The 17,330-nt window shown below is 42.6% G+C and overlaps 1 protein-coding gene across 8 annotated transcripts in view; it reads left to right on the top strand.

The window, feature by feature from the left end:
* The window catches only part of exoc6 (exocyst complex component 6), a 63,638-nt gene that overhangs the window by 30,635 nt on the left and 15,673 nt on the right, over positions 1–17,330 (top strand). For 4 of the 8 annotated variants that reach the window (XM_040038541.1, XM_040038540.1, XM_040038538.1 and 1 more), the window contains exons 9-21: positions 372–440; positions 1,268–1,351; positions 1,985–2,031; positions 2,154–2,274; positions 3,559–3,630; positions 3,711–3,808; positions 4,155–4,260; positions 4,386–4,495; positions 4,601–4,712; positions 4,789–4,923; positions 5,352–5,531; positions 6,261–6,290; positions 15,391–15,532. In XM_040038541.1, the coding sequence (XP_039894475.1) occupies positions 372–440; positions 1,268–1,351; positions 1,985–2,031; positions 2,154–2,274; positions 3,559–3,630; positions 3,711–3,808; positions 4,155–4,260; positions 4,386–4,495; positions 4,601–4,712; positions 4,789–4,923; positions 5,352–5,531; positions 6,261–6,290; positions 15,391–15,532 (1,306 nt within the window). The remainder of the gene's footprint in view (positions 1–371; positions 441–1,267; positions 1,352–1,984; positions 2,032–2,153; positions 2,275–3,558; positions 3,631–3,710; positions 3,809–4,154; positions 4,261–4,385; positions 4,496–4,600; positions 4,713–4,788; positions 4,924–5,351; positions 5,532–6,260; positions 6,291–15,390; positions 15,533–17,330) is intronic. The other 4 variants (XM_040038544.1, XM_040038543.1, XM_040038545.1 and 1 more) reach the window with 1 other exon arrangement.

Genomic DNA, 17,330 nt, shown 5'->3' with positions numbered 1-17,330 from the left:
TGTGGATCATTAGTTACAGAGTGATCCATTTGTCATGCTGCATAATCAGGAATTCTGTAACTAAGTTTCTATAATTACATAAGTTTTGTAAGCAGGTCACCTGCTAAGGTTCGTGGTTCGATCCCTGGCTGCTCAAGTCTGCGTGCCATAATGATTCCCAGTTGCTCTCCAATGCATCCATCAGAGTATGAATGTATGTGAAGCTCTATGTTAAATAGAAAGCACATAGCAAAACGTGCTTCTGTGAATGGCTGAATGAGGCACTGTGTAAAGCACTTTGAGTGCTCAGAGCAGGAACGAGTCCATTTACCATGACCAAATAACCAGCATATAAAGAAGCAGTTAAAAACATTCCATTTGTGTTCTTACAGATTCTTACAGCTCAGGATCTGGTGGACTTCTCGCCCGTCTACAGGTGTCTACACATCTATACTGTGTTGGTAGGTGTCTGTGGCGAAAGCTAATAACTAATGCTATCCATTGGTCTGCCTTATTTCTCTGTTCATTGGATTTTGATTATCTAATGACAGCTATGCTAATTAACTGGAATCAAGGTTATAGTGCTGACATCCAACGTTACCCCTGAAATACAGCACAGCTGTTTCATGATCAGCTCTAATGCTTGTGATTACATCAGACATCCTGCTGCATATTCAGAAGAGTCTCAGCTCTCCTCTCTGTGTCACCTGAGATAGTGCCGGGTCTATTTATTACCTAAGCCCCATGAAGCCCAGAGCAGGTAAAAAGGACGGGGATTCAGACACAGGAAGGTGAAGTGTGGACCCAAACGCAGACAACGAAGATGAAGGTGGATGTTGAACAGAAAGCGAGCCTTTATTTTAGCGAACACAACAACAAACAAAAGCAAAGGACGACTAACACTACATGAAACCTGACAGATGATCCGACGAGGAACAAAGGAAAACACACGCCATACATACACAGAGGATAATGAGGAAATAGGAAACAGGAGGGGAACGCAGCCGAGACTAATCAGGCATGACGAGACGGGGAGGAGAGCAAAACTATAAACGCTAACGAATGAACGATGAATGGAAGTAACACAAGGGACCTAACAACAAAACACAACAACTAGAAATCACCAAAACACTAAAGAAGCAAGAAATACAAACTAAAAGCCACCGAGTCTCCAGACCCAGGACTAGGACAGTCTGTGGAAAGGGATTTGATAGTACCTGAGTGTTCTGGTTTGTAACAACATATATCATAGTTAATTGATCTATGTCTGTATTCTGTGTGTGTGCAGGGTGACCGAGAAACATTTGAGAACTACTACAGGAAACAGAGGAAAAAACAGGCCCGGCTAGTTCTGCAGCCTCAGGCTAACATGGTGAGCAACACAAGCGCTTTAACATACGTGTAAAGCATATGAATGAAATTCAGACAAGCGCTCGGGGGTTTTTCAGTGGGCCTTTCATTGTGACTCTATATGGCACTAAACACAGTCTGCCTTGTATAAATTTTTCCTAGAACCTGTGTATTTCTTACTATGACTAAATAGATTACTCACAGATCGTACAGCAGCTGTGGTCCAGCTCTGGCAAAGCTTAGAAAACCATGACTGTTACTGTTTTTTCAGGGGAAAAATAAACAGCTGTACTTTGTATTTAAAAAGTTACAAAGGATGTTTTAAAGTTTTAGGATAACATCAGGAAAAAGCAAAACAGCCCCAGAGCAAGATGCTACCACCAGCATGCTCGGTGCACAGATAGGTGGCACCATCTCAGTCCATATCTTTACTATGGAGAGTGGTGCTGGTTCATCAGCTTCCAGGTCCCAGCAGGCTTGAGCCTCGGTGGTTCCTGGGATGAAGTCACAAAGCAAAAGCCATGTCAAACAAGAGCTGCAGAAATACAACTTTTAACTTATTTTTTCTCCCTCCTATTTCAATATTTGCCTTACTGGTGACTGTTACGTTTGCATCTGTATTAACATGGCTTTGTGTCTAATTGTGTGTGTTTAGCATGAGACAGTGGAAGGCTACAGAAGATACTTCAATCAGATTGTAGGGTAAGATGTTCCTTTCAAATGCTCATCAGGCTGTTTTGTTTCACTGTGAACCTAAATCTGTGTGTGTGTGTGTGTGTGTGTGTGTGTGGGGGGGGTGTGTGTGGGGGTGTGTGTGGGGTCAGGTTCTTTGTTGTAGAGGACCATATCCTCCATGCCACTCAAGGGCTGGTGACCAGAGCTTATACTGATGAACTGTGGAACATGGCGCTGTCCAAGATCATCGCTGTACTCCGGACACACTCTGTAGGAGCACACACACCACACACACACACACACCACACGCGCACACACACACACCTCTAATGTCTGCAGGGCATTGACTGTGAATGGAAAAGATGCTGTTGAGAGTTAATAGAAATGATAGTTCCTTCATTCAGTGGATGATATACCCCTCACAGGTCAGCACACCCACAAACACACTAATGATGTCACTATTAAGAGCAGAGGTCAAAACACACATACACATGCAGGCAAAGAGGAGGCCATTGTGACCTTAATGAGAGACAGATTGCAACAATAACAGCAGATAAAGAAGGCATATTCCTGCCCGCTGCAGCCCTGTCAGTTGTAAATGACCCCGAGGATTATGCTAACAGGCTGGAGAATAGGCCGCACAGCATGGGTGAGAAGACTAACAAAGAGCTGGTGTCCGCTGTGCCCCTCTGCTGTGCTCTGACAAAAGCAAGTCCACATTGTCGGGCTCCTGCACTTACAGCGAGTGCATGGTCAGCTAAAAGTAACAAGGCTGCATCAGATTGTTTAAAAAAAAAAAAGCAAAACTAATACATGCAGATGATATACTTAATGAGTAAAATTCTCCCAGTGTGGGTTAAATAAATACAATATGCTTTCAATAGACAACAAAACGCAGCTTAAAGAGCAGATTTAGCACATTTGCATTTACTGGTCTGGATATGGTGGAAGTAGACTTAATTATTTGTCATTTTTTAAGATTGTTGGAGTAGATGGAGAGCCCAGCCATTGCTACTGAGTGTCCAGTCTCAGGCTGTGTTCATATACAGCTGTGTTGCTCTCAGGGTGATAAATCACCCTACTCTCTGGAAAAACGAGGACCTTTGTTAATGCACTGGCTTAACTTGTTTGTCATGTAGGCATTTTGACAGACTTCCTATAAAAATGTACCTAGTTAAAACTCTACACAGTATACAGTGCAGTTACTTCATATGTATTCAAAGGCCCAAAGTGGGTCATGGAGCAGGACGATGATCCTAAGCACATAAGCAAATGTGCTGCAGAGTGTCAGGAAAGAAAAAGAATCAAATGCTGTGGGGGGCTCTGAAGTGTGCTACGCCTAAACAGAGCTCAGTGAACTGAAACAATGTTGTCAACAAGAGAACTTCTCACAATTACAAGTTCAGTTACTGCTAAAGGTGGTCGGACACGCTTTTGAATGACAGGGTGTTCAGTTTTCAGAGGACTGCAAAGACTCACATGAACATAGATTTAGGAAGCAAAGCAGGTAATGCGACGTTAGACCAGTGTGTGGTGATGACTCTCTTTCTGCAGTCATACTGTGACGACCCAGACTTGGTGCTGGAGCTGAAGAATCTCATAGTCATCTTTGCTGACACACTACAGGTTGGTTAAGAGTGGGACTTGACTTGTTTGTGACTCTGCCGTGTGAAAACGTGTTTTCTGACTGTGTGATGTTTGTGCAGGGGTTCGGCTTCCCGGTAAACCGTTTGTTTGACCTGCTGTTTGAGGTTAGAGACCAGTACAACGAAACCCTGCTGAAGAAATGGGCACTGGTTTTCAGGTGGGCTTCACTCACGTGTGGCGTCTGCCACAGTAGGACGTGCAGAAACACAAATGACAATTTGACAATAACAATTGTGTTTGCGGTAAGGCTTTCTGCTGTGACATCCCCGTCTGTATGCAGCCTGCACATTTTGTTTGAACAAAGCAGAGCAGCTAAAAACACACAACTAAAACCAGAATCAGCTTTGTTCGTACTGTGTCAGCAAAGCATCAGCACCATGTGAGGGAAGTTGTTCTTTTTTTCATATCATTGATGCTGAAAATGGCACTGAGACGACATTAAACTGAACTGAACAAACAGTGGAGACCAAAGTGTGTGATAACTCTGATCTGTGTTCCCATAGAGAGATCTTTGAACTGGACAACTACAGTCCCATCCCAGTGGAGACAGAGGAGGAATATAAACTGGTTGTCAGCCGCTTTCCCTTCCACGATGCTGAGATAGAGAAGGTAATGTGTTCAAGTACCACCGTCTCCCCAATCTGGCACGGTTGCATCCACGTAAAAGAAAGATTTCCTAAAAGACAACTTGTGTTGGATGAATATTAATACAGTTTTTCTGTGTGCATAAGCAGCAGGACTTTCCTAAGAAGCTGCCAATGTCCCAGTCTGTCCCTCAGATCTACACCCAGGTCAAAGAGTTCATTTACGCCAGCCTCAAGTTCTCAGAGTCACTACACCGCAGGTACACTACTCTGTGTTCACTCGCCACACGAACACTTCTACATATCTAATCTCCCCGGACTGCCGTCTCTTCACTTTGCAACTGTCAAGTTTGTTGTGTGTCCAGTTCAACAGAGATTGATGACATGTTGCGAAAATCTACCAACCTGTTGCTGACAAGAACTCTCAGCAGTTGTCTGCAAAACCTTATCAAGAAACCTCACATAGGACTGACCGAGGTTAGAACTGCTCACACACACACAGTCGTGAAAAGCATTCAGGATTCAGGCTACAACTGTAACCTTGTCTCTGTAGCTGGTACAGATCATCATTAATACCACCCACCTGGAGCAGGCCTGCAGGTATCTGGAGGAATTCATAACAAACATCACCAACGTCTCCCCAGAAACAGTTCACACCACAAGACTCTACGGACTGTCGACCTTCAAGGTGATTTGTGCCTTTAGCAGTCACCTTCTTCATACCTTGGTTGTGATGAGTTTACTGTTAGCTTTCTGGCCATTCTTTTCTGACTTCTTGCATTTTCATCCGGTGAACCGATTCACTTTTTTAGTCTAGAAACTGATATAAGAGAATCCCAGTAAATCAGCAGTTATTGAGACAAGGCCAGCCACGTTCAAAAACACCTTTGTTCATCGTTCTGATGCTCAGTTCTTCAGCAGGTTGTCTCATCTCTGCTTCCATCCCTGATTACATTCAGTTGCTGCCATGTGATTGGCTGATTAATGAGATGTTAAACGGGTATACTTAATGAAGTGGCAGAAATTGAAGCTCTGTGTCTCCATTCCAAAAATGAATGCGTGTAGGAAGAACAATAATATTTGCTCCCATTAAATCTTGTGAAAACATTGTTCCAGGATGCTCGTCATGCTGCAGAGGGAGAGATTTATACCAAACTGAACCAGAAGATCGATGAGTTCATTCAGCTAGCAGACTACGAATGGGGCATGGCCGAGTCTGACGGCCGCGCCTCAGGGTATCTCATGGACCTGATCAACTTCCTACGATCTACCTTCCAGGTGTTCACACACCTCCCGGTGAGTGTGAGCCGCCTCCAACCTCTACACGTTAGCTCAGCACCTCTGTCTGGGAGCTGTGGAACATGAACAGTGCGGGGTTGTGTTGTTGTTGTCCTTTCTGTTCACACACTAGCTGTATGGCGTGCTGTGAGGTCGATCTTTTGTTGATAATATGAACGCATGATTATTTTTGTTTGTTTGTTTTCCTTCCCTGACTTCCCACCATCACTCTGTTGTTTTTTACGCCCTCATAGCATTTCTATCAGATTGTAGGTGCTGTCTGAAAAAGGTTTATACTGTGGATATTACGTTGAGCTATGTACACGTTGCAATGCTGATTTCTGCATGATGTGCTGTTACTGGCTTGTGCAATGTTTTTGCAAACTGACATCATCTCCAACCCAACGGAGCACATTAGATAGCAAAGTGTAAAGGACTTGATCAGAAACTGTTATTTGAGCTCACAGCCTGATTGGTCTGTTGGCTGTACCTGCCCTTCTCACCTGCATGTGCGACTATTTCTCCTTATTATCTCCTGCTGTGTCTCCATCCACACCTTCTGTAATGCACAGCTTTGTAACTGAATTTTTTACTCCTTGATTAATTTGACATGTCAAGCATGCAAGATATCTCTAGCTGAACTTACCTCCTCCTGTCCATTTATTGTTGCCACATTTCTTTTCCTGTCCTTTCCCTCTTTCCCTCTCCTTCTTCCATTTTTGGTTGGTTTGGGGGTTCTCTGCTCAGAATAACAACAATGATCATGCATCAATGTCGGTGAGTATCCCTGCCTGGATTTATAACACTTTGCTGCTAAGCTACAGGCAGAATGGCGATACAATGCATGCTAATGTTTGCCTTCAGAAGTCCCACAACTCTAAGCTTGTGGTTCTGCCATAGACTGAATATAAAAGATTGATGTAGCCACCATGACATCACCTATGAGGTATTCCCATTGTGAGCATTTTGTTTCCATTTTAGCTCTTTGAAACGGGACATTACAGGATAGGCGGACCTTACTGTGGCACAGGGGGACACTGCAGGCTAACTGGCTCAAGACTTGACAAGTCTGCAACTCAGCACTTTTGCTTTGGCTTCACTTTTCAGACATGAAAGCTATCTTTAATATACAATCTGGAACTGTTGCTAATGAAAACATTCACAGACCATAATTACATTCAAACTTGAGCAACAGATACTTTTATCTGCGGGAAAGCTGTGAGACCAAGGATGAAGTAACATCCACTGCATATGAAAGCTAAGGCCAGAATACTGCAATTCAGCTCACCTTTATTTATACAGCACCAAATCACAACAGCAGATGCCTCAAGATGCTTTACTGTAAAGTAAAGACCCTGCAATCAGTCTTTACCTTGGCAACAATGGAAGGGAAAAACTCCCTTTAACAGGAAGAAACCTCCAGCAGGACCAGGCTCAGGGAGGGGCGGCACAGCCGGTTGGGGTTAGGGGAGGAAGCACAAAGACAGAGCCAGACATTTATAATAACTAATAATTAAATGAAGAGAGATGTGAGTGAGTGAAAAAGGTGACTGAAGAAGAAGAAAAACTACATCATGGAAATCCCAGTTTTTTCATGCAAATTGTTTCTGTGTGTTTCTTGACTCCGTTTGCTTTTGAAGCCAAGGTTTCATTTTTATCTCTGCTGTTGAATGTTGAATGTCCTGTTAGCTTTATAAACAGTGGCACAGTGGTTAGCACTGTTGCCTCACAACATCCTGGCCAGGGCCTTTCTGTGTGGAGTTTGTTTATTCTAGTTTTATTTTATTGTCTATTATTCTTATTTTGTTTTACTATTATTTAGTTTTCATTATTGTTTAATACCTGTTTTATATTTTCTTGCTGTCTGGAAATAACTTTGGTCAACTACATTGTGTTTTTTAAACTGCTCTAAAAATAGAGTTGTAATGGTTGGAAATTAGAGTCCACTGGGATCTGAGTGCAGGGGGGATATTACCTTCAGTACGGATGCCTGCTTAGAGGAAGGTAGGAAATTAAGAACAACTAAGGTCTCTGCAGCTGTCTGTGAGTTTGTTAGCAAGGGAGCATAATTCAGGCCCATCTGCAAGGTGTAAAAATGTTGTGTTCTGGCCTCACTTTCAGTGCTACAGTAAACTACATGTAACTCTGAACTTGATGCCAGTCACTGCTAACCAGGAACACCAGCTGACTAGTGTTTATATAGTGAACCTGGAAACTTCTTTGAGGCCACATCTAGCAGCTACACTCGGCACACTTTACATAAATAAAACTTCTAAACTCCAGGGAATAGATTGTTTTATACTAGCTGTACTATACTTTATGGATCAATTCAAAGTTCGTTCAAAGTTGCATTTCTAACACTTGAAGGAGATTTAACATGAAGCACTTCCAATTTGTTCAAGGTGCCTATGTGAAACAAAATCCAGGTACCAGATATTCAAATCAAATCCAAAACAAAAAATCAAATTTATTTATGTAGCACATTTAAAGACTGAAGTACACCAAAGTGCTTTCCAGTAAAACCATGATACAGATAAAAATCACAAAATAAAATATAAATTACAGATATAAAATAATTACATAATCTAAATGCAGAGCCAGGTGTAAATTACCCTAATTAGCCTCGAATGCCAGGTTAAACAAGTACGTTTTTAGACGTGATTTAAAAGATTCAATAGAATCTGATGCGCGAATGTCGAGAGGAAGATTATTCCATAATTTGGGTGCGGCAATGGCAAAGGCACGGCCTCCTCTGGTCTTCAGCCGAGACCTAGGTTGCACTAAGAGCAGTTGGCCCGATGATCTTAGTGCTCTCTGAGGGCTATACAGACAGAGGAGATCAGTAATCAGGTGCCATATTATTTAGGATTTTATAAGTAAACAATAACATTTTAAAATCAATTCGATATTTAATAGGAAGCCAATGTAAGTTGGCCAGAACAGGAGTGATAGTATCATACTTTCTGGTGCCAGTTAAGAGACGTACTGCGGCATTTTGGACCAGCTGCAATCGCTGGAGGAGGGAAGATTGTAGGCCCAAGTAAAGAGAATTACAATAATCTAGTCTTGAAGTGATGAATGCATGAATGAGTTTCTCCAGATCTTTGTGTGGTATATAAGGTTTAGCCTTAGAAATTTGGCGTAGTTGGTGGAAGCTGGTTTTTACCACAGTAGAAACCTGTTTATCTAGTTTGAAGGAACTATCCATGAAAACTCCAAGATTCCTAACAGCATCAGTGAGGTGGTTAGCAACAGGCCTGAGTGTGCCAGTCAGTTGTCTCAGAGGCATATTTCTATCAAAAATGATAATTTCTGTCTTCTTTTCATTTAAAGTAAGAGAGTTACGTGATAACCAGTCTTTGACATCCCTCAGACAATCAAACAGAGGATGTAGTGAAGATGAAACATCCCCAGTCAGGTGGAGGTAGATTTGAATATCATCAGCATAGCAGTGAAAAGAGACATTATGTTTTTCAAAAATGGAGCCCAAGGGCAGCATGTACAGGGAGAACAACACAGGACCCAATACCGAGCCCTGGGGCACTCCACAGCAAAGAGGGGCAGAAGAAGAGGAATATTTTCCCATCATGTCAGAGAACGACCTCTCAGAGAAATATGATTTAAACCATGAGAGAACGTTTCCTTTAAGGCCTACTACTTGTTCTAACCTTGCCAAAAGAATATCATGGTCAACCGTGTCAAAGGTGACGTCAGATCTAATAGAACTGAGACCGCAGTGCGCCCAGAGTCGGCGATGAGAAGAAGGTCTTTGAAAACTCTTAGTAGGGCAGTTTCGGTGCTGTGACGCGGTTTAAATCCAGACTGAAATTTATCACTTATACCGTTTATCTCTAAATGGGTCTGTAGTTGCTGAAGCACTATTTTCTCTAAAATTTTTGACATGAAAGGGAGTTTAGAAATCAGATCGAATGTTATGATCAAGGCTGCTTTTCTTGGTAACAGGTTGCACGACTGCATGTTTAAAGACAGTCGGAACACAGCCAGATGACAGTGATGAGTTCATTAAAAATAAGATACAGGACCCGATTGTATTCAATGCATCCTTAATGATACGAGCGGGAATAATGTCATGCAAAGAATTTGAGTTTCTCAGGTTATTAATTATTTCCTTTAAAGTCGAGAATGACACAGGTTCAAACTGTTGAAAAACCGTTGAACATTCGGAAACTGGGGCTTGATTTACTGCCGGAGAATGTGGGGCCCTTAACACTGAGATTTTATCTATAAAATGATTTAGAAATTTTTCGCAGAGGGCCGGGGAGGCACCCATCGAAACATCAGAGCAGGGATTAACCACTGAGTTAAAGATTTTGAACAGAACTCGATGATTGTGACAATTAGTTGCAATGATGTTCGACAAAAAATAAGTTTTTGCCAATTTGGCAGCCTTCTGAAATTTAGATCGGCTCATATGCAGGATGTCAAGGGACACCTGAAGTTGATCTTTTTTCCATCTCCTCTCAGCTCGACGACATTCACGCCTAAGAGTGAGGGTGGATTCGTTTAGCCAGAGTTGGCGAGAGGTTTTAGGGCGTTTAGTCTTTACTGGAGCCACAGTGTCCAAAGTTGAAGAGCATCTAGAAATGAAAGAGTTGACTAGGCCATCAACCAAGAGAGGTGCATTACTGATGTCATCGTAACAGACAGAGTTAGCAAAGGCCGCAGAGAAATGGGTAACAACCTCAGGATTAATCATACGCGATAGGCTCAGTGGACCCTCAGAGTTCAGTTCCATATTGCATAACTGAACATCAAACATAACTGGGAAATGGTCCGAAATCCCAGCATCATTAATGTCCGTGATGCAAATATCCAGTCCATACAACAATACCAATGCCATCCCAGCCGGCGAAGATTGCTATAATCCACACCTCCTCCAGAGACCCGCTTCCAGCTCCATACAGGGCACTCAACTGGTAAGACCGAGTGGGCTTGCTGGCCAGCATAGCAGATCCATCGATGATAACACAGTCTAAAAGTATACTGGGAGGGCCGCAAGATGTCCATGATGGAGTGGTAATTAATCACTTCATGTGCTATTCACATATATTGTAAAAGATATTGTGAAATGCACTATTTTATACAGTTAACAACTTACTATCGATGTTCATTTATTGTAAACTTTACATTTATATCCCCTCCGTGAATCACTACCTAATTGTGGTGGAGTTGCTCGTGTGTCCTAGGGATCCGATGGTACATTCTTCCTACAAATTGGTCCTGGGTGTGGGACCAGTCAAGAGCGATTCAGAAGACTCTTATGAGTACAACATCAAGGGACATGGGACCACCCTCCTTCTCGGAGTCCCTGGGTGAGGAGCTTGAGATACTCCACCCGGGGACTCTCTCCACATGAGCAACACGACAACAACAGTGAGACCTGATAGGGTGTGATTGGGAGAAACGGGCTCTCCCACCTAGGGCTGGCCCATATCATACCGTTCACGGTAATACCGGTATAATGTTAGGCAACGATAAGAAAATGAAATATGGCAATAGAATATGGATAAAACGCGCATGTGCAGTGCCTTTGTTTTCATACGCACATGGCAGAAAAAGCATGGCAGCGACGGAGAATGAGAAGGGTGAAAGCGGATCGTTGAGTGAAACAGATGAACCAGAATTAGTTTGTAAAAATGCTGCAACTTCAGTGGTGTGGAACTGGTTTGGCTGTCGTCCGTCAGATACACAACAAAGCACTATTTTTGGTAGAGCATGCAAGCGGGCCGTCGTTATTACTGAACCGATTTTATGTGGTACATAAAAATAAAATCTGTCAAAAAATGTTTCAGTACGACTTTGCTAAGCTATGAAGCCGCACCGCTTGATGGATTGTCGGAGCATTACGGCTATCGTAGGCGGAGCCTCGCGGAGTGATACGTACCATGCTTCAACATAATATTACCGTATTGTGTGTGTATAACCTCTTTTTAAGTTTTGTGGATATTATACATGGTTATGCTGAGGATATGTCGGCCAGTTTCCACTGGAAATGCCTTTTGGTTAAACTGTCAGCAAAGAATTTGCATTTGCACTGTTAAAGTTTTATATAACTTTAATGCACATAAAAAAACAGCTGCTTGTTTAAGTGAAAATACATTGATGGGGGTTTTTTGCACTAATAAAGTTGTGGAGTTGTAAAGTATTTTGTCTCACGTCAATTATATCGTCAGTTATATTGTTATCGCAAATTTTCAAATATATGCCGTGATAAATATTTTTGGCCATATTGCCCTGCCCTAGTCCCACCTTAACCCGACCGGTGTTCTGTTAGTTGACATAACGAATACCATATTCGAACATAAGGGTGCCCATAAGTGCACGTGGCATCCTATGCCAGCGGTCCCCAACCTTTTTTGTGCCACGGACCCGTTTATGTCCGACAATATTTTCATGGACCGGCCTTTGAGGTGTCACAGATAAATACAACAAAATAAAACTAGTACGGGTACCAAAAAAAACGATGATTTATAACACAACATCCATGGAAACAGAGTTAACAATAAAAATGATTTAAAAAAAATAACGCTAAAAATCCTGAAAACCACACCCGAGCCTCAACTCTCGTGGCACAGTACCAAACGACTCACGGGCCGTTACCGGTCTGTGGCCCGGGGGTTGCGGACTGCTGCCCTAGGCCACAGGTCGATAATCCACTTGGTAATCAGATCATCATATCTGCGGCCGTATGTTCTGGACACTCGGGTAAAGAGAGGGACTGAGCTGTCAACTGATTGCCCAGGGTGTACTGGGAACGTCTAGCAGAGGCCCCAGTCTGCAAGATGGTCAACTCTTGCCTCCTTCAAAGCTTCAACAGCATTCTAAGGAGGACTGGGGAACATGTTCAGCGCCTCCAGCTAAGGCTGCACTTCACTGAGCTGTGGCTGCAAGCTGGTCGGTGCCTATCGTGGTAAACCCCAAACCAGCTGGTGCACACCAGAGGTGAAGGGAGCCATCAGGCCAAAGACGGATTCCTATCAGGCTTGATTAGCCTGTGGCTGAAGTAAAAACGGGTGTCGGAGTTCAGTGAGGCCATGGAAAAATATTTGTAGATTGCCTTGAAGCGATTCTGGCAAACTGTCAGGCAACTCAGGAGGGGAAAGCGGTGCTCTACCTACACTGTGTATACTGCAAGTGGAGTGCTGCTGATTACAACTGAGGACATTGTTGAGTAGTGGAAGGAAAACTTTGAAGGCCTCTTTAATTCCACTGACACGTCTTCCATAGTGGAAGCAGGGGATGGCTCATACATCACCGATAATTAGAACACTGAGGCAGTTAAACAACTCCTTGGTGCCACGGCCCCTCGGGGGGCTGAGGTTAGCCCTGAGATTCTGAAGGCTCTGGATGTTGTAGGGCTGTCTTGGTTAAAACGCCTCTACAGTGTTGCATGGAAATCTGGGGCAGTACCTGGATTGACAGATGGGGTGGTGGTTGCCAATTTGAACAAGGGGTACCAGAGGGTGCTCCAACTCTATGGGGGCTCACACTTGTCAGCCTCCCTGGGGAAGTCTATCCCAGGGTGCTGGAAAGGAGAGTCTGTTAGTCAAACCTCAGATTCAGGAGGAACAATGCCGTTTTTATCTGGACCATGTCCCTCAGAGTATTCTCTGGGAGAGGCATCGGGAGTATAAGGTGTCTGACCCGTTGCACAACCTTTGCAAGAGCTTAGTTCACTGTGCTGGCAATAAGTCAGACTCGACCGCCAGTCCGTGGTGAAAAGACAGGAGAGTATAAAAGTGAAGTTCTTGATTTAACGATCGATCTTTGTCCCTATCCTCACCTATGGTCACAAGCTCTGGGTAGTGCCTGAGGCTAAATCCACACTAATGCGTTTTCGTTTGAAAATGCATTGTTTTCTCTCCGTTTTGGCCTCCTGTCCACACTGAGACAGAGTTTTCACTCATGGGCAGCGTTTTCAAAACGTTCTCAAAAACGCATACATTTGAAAATGGTGCTTTTGCGTCACAGTGTGGACAGCAAAAATGCAGACTTTCTAAAACGATGACGCATGTTAGTCATATGATGCAGTCATGTGACCAATTAAACTAAGATAGTGAAGGTCATTACACAGCAGTTGTTTTGTTTGCTCTCAATTTTGACAGTCTGTACATGCTCCAGATAGCTTCCAGATAGATTTCACAAATGCGCAGGACTGGAACTTAAGCGTTTTTGGCCGTTTCAATGTGCACACGCAATTCTGTGAAAACGACTGAAAACACTAGTGTGGACGCGGAGCGTTTTCAGACGAAAACGCCGTTTTTAAATCTTTCCGAGCCAGTGTGGACGTAGCCTGAAATAACAAGATTGTGGACACAAGCAGCTTTCTTCGAAGGGTGGCTGGCTTCTCACTCAGAGATGGGGTCAGGAGCTCGGCAATTCGGGAGGGGCTCAGAGTAGAGTTGCTACTCCTCCGCATCGAAAGGAGACAGTTGATGTGGTTCAGGCATCTGCTTAAGCTGCTAGTGCCCCCTGTGAACAGGTCCCGGATAATTGGAAGAAAATATATACATGTATATATGTATATTAGGGGTGCAACGATACTCATATCAATATTGAACCGTTCGATACAGTGCTTTCGGTTCGGTACGCATATGTATCGAACAATACAAAATTTTTCATTTATTTTATCAACTTTTCTTCTGTCGATGCTGTCTGTGTTGAGAACTCAGTGGATCTGCGTTCGACTACTCCGCCTAGGCTGCACTGTCGAGTGCAGATCCACTGAGCACAGCGCAAGCTAGCGAGACAGAAGCTAAGCTCGTTGCAACATGGCAACTGCCTGAACACTACCCGAAACTGAACCTCCCCCACCCTCATTCAGATCTGGCGTTTGGAACTATTTTGGTTTTCATGTGACGTATGACCCTGATGGTAAGCGCGTCATGGACTAAAGTAAAACAGTATGTCGGATGTGCCACGCAATGCTCAATTGGTGGGAACTAGTGCGTTAGCGCAGTTAGCTTGTTAACTTGTTGACGCCGTCCAGCCCCACGCACGGGGCGATCCGCGGTAACTTGCTAACGGAGATTTGCGGCATTATGGCGTTAGCATCATTTTAACGAGATTAACGCTGACAGCACTAGTGGGGAACACAACGAATATGACTGCACATTTACGCCGACATCATCCTAGTGCAAAGACAAGTGGAAGCAAACAAAAACAACAAGCACGCATGCTACAAACTTTATATATATATAATTAATGGCTACTAATTATTTAATAATATTACAACTGCATCTTGGATTTACTTGGTTCATCTCTGTTCATTGTTAAAATTAGTTTGATGATCTGAAACACCGTGTGTGTGACAAATGTGTGTGACTTTTTAATTTTTCATTTAACTTTTTCATGTTTACATAACCTGTAAACATTTCAATAAATCATTGCACTTTTTCCATTTTTCTAGCAAATACAGAACATAGTGGTGACTCAAGACTTTTGCACAGTACTATATTTATACCTGTTCATGAAGAATTTGAGACAACACTAACATGGAATTATCCCTTGCCCTTCTTGCTCTTTATTCCCCATTTCTGTATTACTCCTATATCCTCTTTTCTCATACCCTCCTCCTCCTTCTCTTTCAACTTTTTACCCCAACTGTTTATCTCAATCTGTTATTATTCACCTTCTTTTTCCCATCCTGGCCTTGCTACATATTTTTAAAACTCAAATACTGCCCGTTCTCTCTTTATAAAATGTTCACCCCATCAAATGACTTCATTCTGTCGCTTTCCCCTCCTCTCATCCTCATCCTCTACCAACTCTGTCCCCATCCTAATCTTTCCATCCTTCATCTCTCCTCTTGCTTCTTGTCTGTGCCTTCCTTCTCCCTGAATCTCTCCCTGTGCAGGGAAAAGTGGCCCAGACAGCTTGTATGTCAGCCTGCAAGCATCTGTCCACATCACTGATGCAGATGCTGTTGGACACGGAACTCAAACAGATCAGTATGGGGGCCATTCAGCAGTTCAACTTAGATGTTATTCAGTGTGAATGTGAGTATAAAGAATTGTAATGTTGAAACATTTGTTTTCTTTTAATATAGATAAGATACAATAACATTCTATTGAAACTAAGAAAAATACTGAAACGCAAAGGCATTTAATGTAAATTCATCTTATCACTTGTCAGATGATGATTCTTACAAACACTGTTGGGTGTAATGTGTTCCAAAGTAACACATTACTGTAATCACAAGACATTTTTCAGCAACATGGTAATGTAACACGATATTGTACTAAATTCAGTAGTGACATTACAGTTGCAATTATGTTGTTAATCACATTACAGAGGTTTTGTAGTTACCTGCACGTCAGGTGGATGAAAAGAAAACGAGCAAATGCTCCTTCTTCTTTGTGTGCACTCACACATGCATGCAGCAGCAGTCTGCAGCTTGTGAGGAGTGGATGTATGGAAATGATTACAGCGACCAGAGTGTGATGGTGAAGTGAAAACTACTTCCGCTGCAGAAACAAGAGCATAATACTAATAACAAAACCTCTGCACAGACAGCATGGAGGCTGCATCTTCATTAGGACAGAGATATGTGTTTATATTGTTAACTGGTAGTTATGTGACAGTAGGGCTGCTCGATATAACGATATATATCTGATGACGATATAAAAACGTCCATCGTTTCATTTTATGCTATCGTTTGTTTCGTGGTGTCGCAAAATAAACTGTTTACAGCAATATTTTTTCATGGTTCTGATGGTCACTGTAGTGGCTATATTCATTTCTTAAAGTTCTCTCTTTCTCTTATATTTAATAAAACCACACTACGGACGGACAAGCGCCTGTTTTTATGCGTTGTTGTTAGCAACAACGACGGTAACACCATCGTGTGTCCGCTTGTTTATGTTCCACATAAACCTTTCAGAATAAAGCTCAAGATCCTGTTGAGACTTATCAAAATAAACTGAATCACGTGAAAGAGCAGATTATTTACGGATGAGAAGTAAAAAAGAGAAGACAGGTGCTAAAAAATAAACCTTAGACTCAAACGTTAGAACAGGTTTTCCCCCGCAGCACGCCGTGTAATAAATACTCACAAAGAAAACGGCGCCGTTACAACTTATGTCTAAAAATGTACCGTTTCATGCATCGGTTAAAACACTCGACTCCAGCTACATGACGCCCAGCAGGAAACACTTCACGCAAGTCGAGCTGCCCGAGATTCACAGACTTTACAGAAAATGTTACATTTTTGTGATTTATATCGTTATCGGACGATAGATGTCTTATATCAGGATATGAGATTCTGGTCATATCGCACAGCCCTGTGTGACAGTGCGTTTCAATTAAATTTACAGGGTAACATGAAAGTAATTTAATGAGTACTATAACGAATTACTGCATTACGTTTAAGGACAGTGACGTTTTATGTGTAATGCTTTACAAAGCAGCATGGACTTGCAGTAATGCCTGTTTTGCTTACACAGATAGATAGTCCTAAAATACCTCGATGACTAAAGTTCAGCCACTTCACATTGCTATTTGTAAAACAGTTTACATGAATGTTTATATAAACGATACATTGGTTTCAGTAAAACAAATCACCCAGAGTGTAATATAACATTTCAGTTCTGCTCTTGTGTGATACTGCTGGTGTGATTTCTTCCAAAGAAGTGCAGAATCTTTGTGCTGACCAGCATGTGTTGCCTCCACTGGTTCACATATAAATGTCTCATTTACAACAAAAATGATTCTTATTTCTTGCATAACTAAATCCAGCATTTAGCTGAATGACCACAGACCTCCAAATGTCCAGTGTGTGCTTGTATAGTAAGAAAC

This window comes from Simochromis diagramma, unplaced genomic scaffold (assembly GCF_900408965.1).
Source record: "Simochromis diagramma unplaced genomic scaffold, fSimDia1.1 OVJJ01000617.1, whole genome shotgun sequence".
In the NCBI taxonomy this organism is placed as follows: Eukaryota; Metazoa; Chordata; class Actinopteri; order Cichliformes; family Cichlidae; genus Simochromis; species Simochromis diagramma.
The sequence above is the reverse complement of the archived record's forward strand: the minus strand, read 5'-3'. Positions and strand labels throughout refer to the sequence as shown.